Source organism: Phodopus roborovskii, unplaced genomic scaffold (assembly GCF_943737965.1).
Source record: "Phodopus roborovskii unplaced genomic scaffold, PHOROB, whole genome shotgun sequence".
Taxonomy (NCBI): Eukaryota; Metazoa; Chordata; class Mammalia; order Rodentia; family Cricetidae; genus Phodopus; species Phodopus roborovskii.
Window position 1 is genome coordinate 10,937,136 of NW_026126611.1, and position 11,252 is coordinate 10,948,387.

An 11,252-nucleotide genomic window follows, 5' to 3' on the forward strand; every position below is an offset into this window, starting at 1 on the left:
TTACCCCTGTTCATTGCAAACAGCCACGAGGCAAATGTAGTCACTCACAGCCTGGACCCTCTGTCAGCAGCCCAAAGAGCAGGTACCTTGTTCTCCTGGTTTCCACCTGTTCTAGAATCCCGAGAGGATGATAAAAATTGCCCGAGATGTAGGGAAATCTCTGATCTGGGTAGTGGAGATAACGCACCCTGTCCTGGTCAATGGGAAGAGACTCTTTCCATAGAGAACAGGTAAATCTCATATCCGTCTCTCCCATCAAAAGTTTATTTCCTTGTATTTACCCCATCTGTTCCCTTCCATCAAAGGATGAATATGTGATTCAGTTAGTGGTGCAACTGCCATTGACTCAGGGCAGATTTTTATCATCCTCTCTCCTTCTAGGTAATTGATCAATGAATGATCTCACCACTCACAGAACCCACAAATCTGCATAAAATATACTAACATCCCCAATTCTTTTCTTTTTATTATTATTTATTTATTTCACCTTCCTGTTTTATCCAGATTGTGGGTTTTGATTTTCAAAATGGCAGAGCCTAATTTGATGTTTTTCCCACTTAAGAACCACAAAGCACTTTTCTAGAATCTTCTGCTTGCTGTAAGCCTCTTGTGCCAGAGCACTCGCCTCTCGCCTTCTTTGCCCCTGGCGAGCTCTTTCACTCTGAATTCAGGATCAGCCCTTGCCCTCTCAGTTGCCTCTTGAGAGCTGACCCCAACGGGTGTCCCTGCTGCCACCCTACCCCACGCTTGCCCCTGAGGTCCCCATCGTTCTGCGGTTAGCAACGCTTCGCCTTTTCTGTTGTTGGTGTGATGTCTGTCTGCCTTTGCCCTTCCACAGCTCAGCTTATGTTTCCCCAGAAAACCTCATTTTTTCTTTCTTTCTTTCTTTCTTTTTCTTTCTGTGTGTGTGCGTGTGTGTGTGTGTGTGTGTGTGTGTGTGTGTGTGTGTGTGTGTGTGTGATGAAAACACTGCTTGGGCTTTCATTCCAGTCCCAGGCAGTTCCCTGAGAAATATCTGCCCCTCTGGAAACTTATCGCCTACGAGGAGAGTGGAGAGGAGGGAATGTGTAGCTGCAAACAACCTGAGGGGTAGTTTGGGTTTACCAGCTGTGCTCTCCAGGGCTGGCTGTTTTAAGTGATCATCCCCACTCAGCTGAAGCAACACCCTGAGCATATTTTTATAAGCTTTCTGTTTCCAGCCTCCTTTAACTGCAATTTTTCTCCCTTTTATTGTTTGAAAACAATGTTGCATTTTTGTTTTGTTTTTTTTAAACATTTTTTTAAACCATAATAAAACAGTAATAATGAAATATAGACTAAACCTCCCAGGGACTTAGGATGGCCATGAAGGCCACCTGTGGGTGTTCTTATACCCTCTTAGTCACCTGCAAGAAAAGGCAATCACATACTGTAGGCAAAGCATCGTGTTATACAATTCCCCTTCTCCCACGAATTTGAATATGCCATTACCAAAGGTGATAACTATCCCACACAATTCCTTTCAGAAAACCTCAGATCCAGACTCTGATTGACAAAAGTGATACTAATTACAATGAGGAAAACTGTTAGGCAATCCCAGGAGTAATTCATCACCCTTTCGTTCACAAAATCAAGTCTATCAGCTCCTCTAATTATTGTAAGCTGCCACACGGGTCTTCTGAATATGTCCAAGATGTTGTTTCTTGGGGCATCACTGCTTCTATGTGCCCCAACAGGGCTTTTGCCAATGGGTCAGCCACGTTCTCACTGCGATACCCACCAAGCTCCTTTCAGCTCTATTCTGCCTGGCATCACTAATTAACATCTTTCTGATAATTTACCAGTGCTCGCTTGGTTACCCGGGAGGGAATAGTTTACAAGGAAACTTCACCTGAATGGCATGCTCCATCAAACACCTTGGCAGGCAGACTGTGGCTAGACAACGTCGCGGGGCTTCTTAAGCCCATGGCATGTTGAACTGGGCGCACTCAACCCTGACAATAAGTGCAGAGGGAACTGAGCTGCATCACAGTCTAGTCTGTCATGGTGTTCCTTGGCATAGAAGCCTTGAGTTTGATCTTGCAGTGGTCCAGCAAATCCAAAAGGTTATTGGAGAAACATGGGATTCAGAGTCAGATGGTTTCTGAGAACAAAGAAGAACTGATTTGGAAGGGTTTGAAGGGAGCGGTTGTATCTTTGTTGTTGTTGTTGTTTCAACTCCATGTTAACTACATTCTCACCTGTTGCATATTTCAGTTCAATTTTTACATTAGTTTAAGTGATTTTTAAATTAATTTGAATGTTCTCATTGAACACTGTAATATTCTAGCTGAATGGAGGCCAGTAGTTACTCAGAGTCTACACTGTTTAGGCCTACAAAATCAATACATGATGGTTTCTTCCATTGTATTTGCAATGATCAGAATTCAGAAATTTCTAGAATCAATTGCAAGGAGCTTCCTAAGAACTTGCTAAAATGATAAGAATCAGGAAAACCAAAAACCAAACCAAAACAAACAACACACACACAAAAAAACTGTGCCTTCATTTCTACTAACTCCTCATACTCATGGTTTATATTTGAGATAAGCATGGGGAAGTGTCCCTTCAAGACAGCACTTTTGTTGGACCAGCTGGTACCTTTTCCCAGCATCTGACTTCAGATTTTGTAACCCTCACCAAAAAAGTCTTCCATGCAGATATGTGGTTGATGAATAGTGGTTTTACAACTGTGAAAATGGCATGCCAGCTTTCAGCAAGATGGCAGACCATAATTCTCTGTGAGGGAGGAATGATGACTTCACTCTATAGCTGAGAGCCTCAGAAGGTAGAACTACCCTGGGAGCTTTGGGTTTTGGCATCTTCTGCACAGAGAATTGAAAAGCAACTGGAGTCAAAAAGGACTGTCGGGAAGTCCTGGTAGGAGGGACAAGAGGTGTACTTTCCAATTGGTTCAAGGTAGTTACATATGTTTGAGCGAGCCAATGGGGGGGTTTCCTTTTGCTTGTTCACTAAGAGCTCTCATAAATGCTATTCAGTTTCTAGTGGAGTTTGTTTCCAAGTTCCTTCTGTTTGTCTCTTTTGGAAGGCCATTTTTTCAAAGCATCCAAAGACAAAAAGCATAAAGCAGTTGCCCTTATGAGGGCAGCTGCTTTCCTGCCCCAGGACAGCTGTGGGCAGGGACACCAACAGGCTTCTCTTTTGCTCTTTTGAAGTAAGCTGTCCCAACATCTGGGGGTAAGGAGTCCAACAGTTTGGGAAATAATATCTTTGGAAACACTATTAGTAAATCAAAAATGTTTTCCTGAAAGTATAGACTGAATTCAATAGTACCCAAGGGCATAATGGCAAAATAGTCATTTATTCATCAGCTTGAAAGATGGGATATATATTTATGCATAGAGAATAAGCACATGTTATTCTGGACAAAACTACATAAGATGTCTCCACTGGTTAAGTTCTTTGGGTAAAGTCACACATTTAAATTTTCCTGTAAAAACGCACTCTACACTGTCATCCACATCTATACAAAAGCCTGTGAGGACTAGGAATGAGTCTGCTTATCCCCTTTGTTCTTCATGCTGCTGAATCTCCCAGGATTCTTGAAACTTGAGTGATCTTGGGTCAATAAGTTAATATTACAAAGTAATATTAACTGGAGATCATTAACCCATTGGAACTAAAATCTCTCGGACAGAGTCAACTTTGAAACCTTTTGAATTCTAGTAGTTATTCCAGGTGGGGTGGACTCTTCTCTCAGTTGGCAGATTGGGCATTTCAGTCAACTGCATAGACAAGCCACCAAGTACTCTATGTCCTCTTTGTCCCAACCTCAGCCCATTAGTTCTCCCTAAGCTGGCGTTCTTCAACAGTAGAAGTCAGGTGGCAGCTACATTTCAATAAAGAATGCTTTGATGTTGTTTAATGTGCCATGGCCTTCAAAAGATTCTGTCACATGTGAGCCCATGCTCCCCTACGGATGAACTGTAGTTCTCGTTAGGAATGAGTTGGTCATGCAGGCCTGTTTTAATCCTGATCTTTACCCTCAGGGTAGCCAATCATTGACAAAGAGGAGCTATCCAGCTCTGTTTGAATGATCAGTTGTTTGGGGACCTTTGCCCATCACTAAAGTATCCAGATGTCTCCCAGTGAAAAATGCATCAGTTAGATATTCAGCCATGAGGAATGTAGAGTGTTCTTCTGCCATTGTGCTGTAACTTATCCAGCTCCAGGGATGACTTTTTTTTTCTTTTTTTTTTTTTTTTTGGGGGGGGGGGGTCAGGGACTATTTCCACATCAACATGTAATGAAGAGTCTTATTTTTGTCCTGTCTTTTTATACCATATTTCTCAGGATGCTTTAATCATATAAGCTATCAAAGAAAAAACTGATTTTGGTATTTAATATGCTAAGCTATCCATCTTCTTCACAAATGAGAAAGGGCTAGTATATAGTGGCTACATAGTTATTACCTGTGTACTACGCAACTTCCTGGAAATGCAGTCTCCTCAGTAGTGAAATCAGGGCATGTGACCAATGCCATTATGAGTAGAAATGTTGATCTTAAACATAAGAAAATCACTCCCAAATATTTTAGTGTGCAAGCATTCTTACTTGCTTCTACATGTGAAATATATGTAACATAAATGTTACCGGCATGCCTATCATTCATATCACCAACTGATAGGTCATGGTATAACAGGGAGTGTGGGGGATCTGGGGAAGATCTTGATTTTTTTTTTTTTTCTGTGTAATTTGGCTACTGTTACAGTCAGGGTTCTGGGGCTGGATGTTGTATTCTAAGAAAAGTGGCCTGTGAGAGAAAAACACCATGTGACCGGGTTCAAGCAGAGGGTTTTTGTTTGTTTGTTTTTTATTAGAGAAAGGGACCATAAAAAGGGGGAAAAGAAAGGAGGGGATTGGCCTCTGGAGACAAGAGCATCAAGAGAGCAGAGAAAAGAAAGGGGGGGGGGGAGAGGAGAGAAATAGAGAGAAGGATGGGGTGGGCAGGGCCGGTTTCAAAGGGAACATAGTGAACGTGCACAGCCGGTGCTCTCAGTGGCTGCAGCTGAGGGCGTGTCCTGTCAGGACCCCAAGGGCGGGCCAGTCCAGACGCCTGAATACTAACAATGGGGAAATAGCTATGTTGGTTATGTGCTTGCTGTAGAAGCATGAGGACCTGAATTTGAATGCTCAGCATCTACACAAAAAGTGTACCTGCAGCCCTGGTGCTGAGGAGGCAGAGACAGGATTGGCAGAAGACAGAAGGTAGTTTATTGGCCAGCTTGTCTTGCTGAATCCACAAGATTAGGTGCTGTGAGAGACCTTGCCCCCCCCCCCAAAAAAAAAAAACAGGGAGAAGAACAGAGCAATAGAAGAAGATACCTGACATCAAATCAACATTTTGTTCCATGTGCACAACGACACACACACACACACACACACACACACACACACACACACACACACACACGATTTTTAAAGAGAGTCCAAATTCTGACCACTGTCTTAGGCTGTATCCTTCATTGTGCTCCTTGACAGTGATATAAGCTTGAGCCTTCATTCTGTCAATTTCTTTTCCTGTCATCCATACATATTTAGAGTGTTGTCCTGTGGTTTTCAGAGCAAATGTTAGCTTTCCTCAGCTACTTGCCTATAAAGTGAGGGGATTGGTTACATTTTTCCTACAACCTTATCTAAGCATGAATAGTGTATAATTGGGTAGCTGTAGAAGTTTCTATTTCCTTCCCCTTCCCTCAGTAAGGCACATGACATATTATTTTATGCATTACTTTTTTTCCTTGAAATGTCCATTTTTCTACCATCTACCTTGTTAGGTATAACTTACAAAGTTTGGCATAAGGCCAGTCAAATACTTTTCCGATTAGATGGTGGCTAAACTCTTTTAGCCTCTCAATTGAGGCCTGTTTTTATTGATAAGTTAGTACAAACCATAGGTCCATTAAAACCCTGAAAAACTAGAACCCCTCTGTCCACCAGCCTCTTCTGACGAGGCTGTCATGCAGAGGCAAGCTGGGTTGGCCAGGTTTGCACTGCCTTCAGTGGTGGGCTTCAGGAAAAAGTGAGTTTTAGTTTAGGGCAGGGATGGTTTTTCCCTCTGTTATATGTAGTGAACTTATTACAGAGGCCACACCCCTCAAGCTTCCCTCCTTCCTCTTCTGTCTGCCAGAGGCCATGCCCAAGGAGATATGGCCTCTGTTAAAATTCACTGAAAGACTACCACAGTTACTCGTCAAAAATCATATAGAGACAGAAGGCAGTGTGGACTCCTTGGCACTAGCCTCTCTCCCATTCCTCTGTGATAGTTTAATAACAGATTGTTCCCTCTGTCCCCTTTAAGAAGATTATGCCCATATTTTTATTCAAATATCTATTTTCTCAGGGTCTCTTCTTCCAGTAATCTCAGGGTAACCCATCATCAGAAATTATCAGCCAACTAGGAAGCTACATACATCATGTTTTCTTAGAATCTGAACCGGCAGACTCACCAGCTTAGATTTTTTTTTTTTCATCTTTTCCCAACAAGGTTATTTGATATCCTTATGTTTAATTCCACTCAACTCCCTAGGGACCTTAGGAGAAAAGTTTCTTGCTTATTTCCATTATTTCTTGCTCATAGGATGCTGTTAGGTAGATATGTCCACAAAATATCTCTTGTAAAAAAACAAACAATCCTTAGCCTTTTCCACAAGTAACACAATGGAGCAGTAGTCACTGCTCCAAAAAGGAGACAGTTGAACTGACTTAGAACAAACCCACTTGCATATTCAGGACTCAGTAGCCTGGACTATATTCCATATTCATGACTGTAGCCACTGTTTCCTATGAATACCCAAACCTCTACGCTTCCTTTGATACACTTAAAGCACATAGGAAAACCTAGAGCTTTGAATCTAAAGGAGCTTCAAGGTGACCATCTAGCCTCTCTCTGGGAAAATAGTGTCAGTTTCTCCAAGCTACTGAGTTAGTGATAGGACCAGGCTAAAATGGGCTCTCTGGTGGCCGTGTTCAATAGACAGACTCCATTGCTGTTCTTTGTGTAGCTCTGAAACTACTTGTGTGTGACCAGATGCTGCTGTGGTACAAGATGAAACCAGGGCTTACTGTAAGATTATATAGCTTTCCTAGGACAGAACAATGTGACTGGAGTATTTTGATCCTTATGGTACATAGATTTGATCATATGCAGGATGCTTAGCTGTGGCACACAGAAGGGCTCTGACAATTAATTTTGCCTAAAACCAAAAAAAAAAAAAAAAAAAAAAAAAAAAAAAAAGAAAAAACTGCACCAAACAGCCACATCTTAATTATCCCGAATTTGTTTCAATTCTACAAATATCATTATTGTTGGAAAATTTTTTACCAAATTGAGTAAAGGGAGTTAATTTGAATGCATTTTGTCACCTTTAATTGGCTGACTGGATATTTACTTTTGAGTTAGTTCACTTTCCAACCACCATCCTTTGGTACTGGGGATGCTGGGGATGATGGGCAGCCTGCAGAAGGCACATCACTCTTACGTTGGTGGTCAGGAAATGACATGGGCACCCTGCAGAAAGGCTGGCTACTCACTGGCAAATTGGGTTGTGTTTTGCATGGCCCTTTACATTCCAGGAAGGCACTAAAGCAAGGAAGGGGCCCGTCCTGTATTTGAATTGAGTTGATTGTGTCAATTCTCCCCTTAGGTCCACAAAAGGTGGCTGCGGTTCCTCCCTTTCTGAACCCAGGCCAGGCCGGGCGGGTCGAGCCTTCCTGTTCCGGGTCCTCAGGGCTGCTCTTCCCCTTCAGCTGCTCCTGCTGCTCCTCATCGGACTCACCTGCCTTGTCCCGGTGTCAGAGGAAGACTACAGCTGTGCCCTGTCCAACAACTTTGCCCGATCATTCCACCCCATGCTCAGATACACCAATGGTCCTCCTCCACTCTGAAGCAAGATGTCCTTCACACAAGTGCTGGCAGCGTGAGGGGGATCGGCCCAAAGCAACCCCAGGCTACCAGAGAAGACTTTGGTCTTGGCAGAAGCCTTCCCAGGGCAGCTTCAGCTCTCCTCCATACCCTGTGCATAAAAATCAAGCAACAGGAGGAGAAGAAATGGGATTGGGATGGCGCCATTTGACCCCCTGCGCCTTAACACTAAAGAGATTAAGTTAAGGGTATACAGAGTTCCCTGGACCCCTGAAGCTTAGCCTTTGGCATAGCCAATGGCTCTAGAGGGCCACCTGGGCAGCTTTCCTATGGTGCTGCTCCATCGACCCAAAATTCACCCTCCTGGGTACCATGTCAGTATCACACAATCTACCAACCTACTGGAGGTATTCGAACCTCCTCATATACCATTCTTTCGGAGCGTATATGGCAGCTTCCTCTCTACCTTGTTTTCTTTGGGGCATGATATTTTAATGTTGCTTTCGAGGCACAAGCTGTAAATCTGAAAGGCACTTTAAAAAAAAAAAAAAAGAAGAATAAAGAAGGTATGAAGAAAACCTGGATGTAATAAATAAGATCATGGAAAGCTTTATGTGAAGGAAATTGAATGTTATAGTATAAAAAAGATATTTATGTATGTACAGTTTGCTAAAGCAAAGTTTTGTTTGTTGATTTCTTTGCATTTATTATAGATACTATGAAGTACTTCATCTGTGTCTTCTCTTCCTTTAAAACAAAATTTGAATTTTCATTATTCAGTGGGATGCAATGTAGATTATCTTTTTGTTGCTACCGTTAAATCATACTTTGTGTATGACAATACAATTTATATATTACAAAATATATAATAGAATTGTTTTAAACAGAAGGGAGAGAAATTTGGAGTTATAGAACAAATTTTCCTCCGAAACAAATTTGAAAAAAAAAAAAAAAACAACTAATCACATGATCAATGGAATTAAAAAGAAAGCCTGGAATTCACAACCACTGCCTCGGAGGAATAATACATATTGGATTCTTTGGAAAGTAGCAAAATGATTCTTGCTACTTCGGCACACAAAAAGTTGAGTTCACGCATCTGCCATGAAAACTAAACAGAAACACCCTTTTTGTCTCCTTTCTACATTTTTGTGATTTGCCTACACTTACTTCTTCTTCTTTATTAATGAATGAAGCTAGAAGGTAAGGATTCATTGAAGGAAAAGGGTGTTGAGAGGAAGTGTGGATTCAGACAGGATCTCAGAGGAGCCCTTTTCCTGAGAAACAAATCAGACCTCATGGATCGTGGCTTCCTCTCACACTCTCTTCTTTGTTCCCATTGCACAGTTGGAAGAGCGTGTAAGATTCCTGCCAGAGGCCCCTTCTCCATCCATCCCAACGGTGCCCACTGCCCATGAGCCTTCCTAATGCTCTCTCTTTGGATCCCTTCTGTTCTATTAAGCCTACTGTTTATCTTTAGTTACTGGATAAGACACAATCTTCTTTCCTTAGCTACCATGTAAGATACAATTTTCCTTTTGTATTGATATTGGGGTACATAAGATGCCAAGATGTCTGCAGCCATACTTGTCAAGCTAAGTCAGGAGGGCTAGGGGAAGGAGGGTGGGGATTTTATCATGAGACCCTGCATTGACTTCTTTCTGTGAATTGCAAAGGATAGGTTCCTGTCATTTATGTCCGCTCCATTTCCTTCATCATCTATGCCACAGTAGCCCCCTAAACATTTGAGTTTATAGATCCTTCTTGAAATAAATTATTTAGACCACTCTGTGGCTGTTTGAAGACCCAGAATAGGCTGGGTACCACCAGGGTGTGTTCCAGGGCTTAGTAAACTGAACAACTTAAACTCACTTCAGACATTTCATGCATCCCTGGGGCAAGGCCTGGGCATTGCATTTACACGTCCCCCTGGGGGACAGCTTGCTGCTGTTGGCAAGTGCTGCCCCCGTATTCTCCTTACTCCACCCTTTTATTCTCGCTCTCCTCTCTCAGAAGACAACTTGCGAACTACCTCCCAGTTAGAGATTATTCTGGTCACTTCTCAGCCGCATTTGACTTCCCTGCACTGAACTTTGTTCATGCTGTGACATGAGGACAGTGCCTTCTACTGTCGCTCATTTCCTACCTTGTTTCCCCCATGATCCTCCCAGCGGTGTGCAATCAGGGCTGGAAGAATCCCCAGGCACAGTTCTGAGGTGAATCATTCCTCAGTTCTCACGGCACTCTCCTCACGACCCTATCCTATGTCAGGCAGCAGCTTGGCCTTCAGCTCAGTTCAGTCCTTCCAGGCCATGGGGCTGCACTGGGAAGCGGAAGTGGTAAAGAAGGCAAGCATGAAGAGGGTGCAGAGACATCTCCCTTCCATGTGCAGTCAGCTCACTTCCAACACCTCACGTCACTGAAGAGTCTGGTATAAGTATGTCAGAAGAAGAAAAAAAAACATATCCCATATGCTGGTGATAAAACCCAGGGCATTGTACACTGTAACTGAAACACATCCCAGACCCTACAGAGAGAAAAGAAAATGGTTCTCATTAACACCATGAAACACCCAACAGAGAATGTGACTTGAAACCGGACTACTCCACGTTGGGTGTGGAAATAAATAAGGAGCCTGGTGTGTAAGTCCTGGGGCCAGGAGATCATGCTCTTCTCCAGATTGTGGCTGGTCATTCACTACTGCCATGCCAACAACAGATGAGACCTCTACTAGGACCCTCTTTGTCTTCAGCGCTTATGCACAAGCGCGTCATCTCCTGAACCCAGTTGTTACCCTGGAAACACATTAGCAAGGAATGGGTGTGTTGAAGAATACAAAGGATAAAGGGCAGTGGTAGCTGTTGAAGTCACATTTCTACAGGATGGATCATCCTGGGGAGAGGAATAATGTAGGTAAAGGAAGGGTGTAGTCATGTTGGTAATGAGATGTACCAATTAGGAACTGTCACCATTGACAAAACAAGATCTACAAAGAGAAGACAGGAAGAATACGGGGTAGATAATGTAATATCTAAGCTACAATTGAATAAGAAACCCTAGAAAAATGGCAAACTTTTGAGAAAACAGCGCTACGGGGGAGGGGCGGGATTAGACTTCCTGGGAGGTGGGTCAGCGGTAACTCCTTTCGTGTAAGTGAAAAGGGCCACAGTGCCAAATCTCCAGAGAAAATTAAGCGAGCAACTATTTCAGAAAGGCAGGCTGGAGTAGACTATTTATAGCCAGGACCGTAAACCACCCTGTTAAGAAATCATGAACCGAGTATTTTATTGACAAGCCATATAAAAGTATATAGCAAAGAACAATGGAGTGAGGGGATTTGGGGAAACTG

At 42.8% G+C, this 11,252-nt stretch overlaps 1 protein-coding gene across 1 annotated transcript in view; it reads left to right on the plus strand.

Annotated features, from left to right (window-relative positions):
- The window catches only part of Syne1 (spectrin repeat containing nuclear envelope protein 1), a 419,055-nt gene extending 410,426 nt beyond the window's left edge, over positions 1-8,629 (plus strand). The window contains exons 145-146 of the mRNA XM_051205995.1: positions 24-82; positions 7,686-8,629. Coding sequence (XP_051061952.1) covers positions 24-82; positions 7,686-7,926 — 300 coding nt within the window. The 3' untranslated portion in view covers positions 7,927-8,629. The remainder of the gene's footprint in view (positions 1-23; positions 83-7,685) is intronic.
- Positions 8,630-11,252: the final 2,623 nt, after the last annotated feature.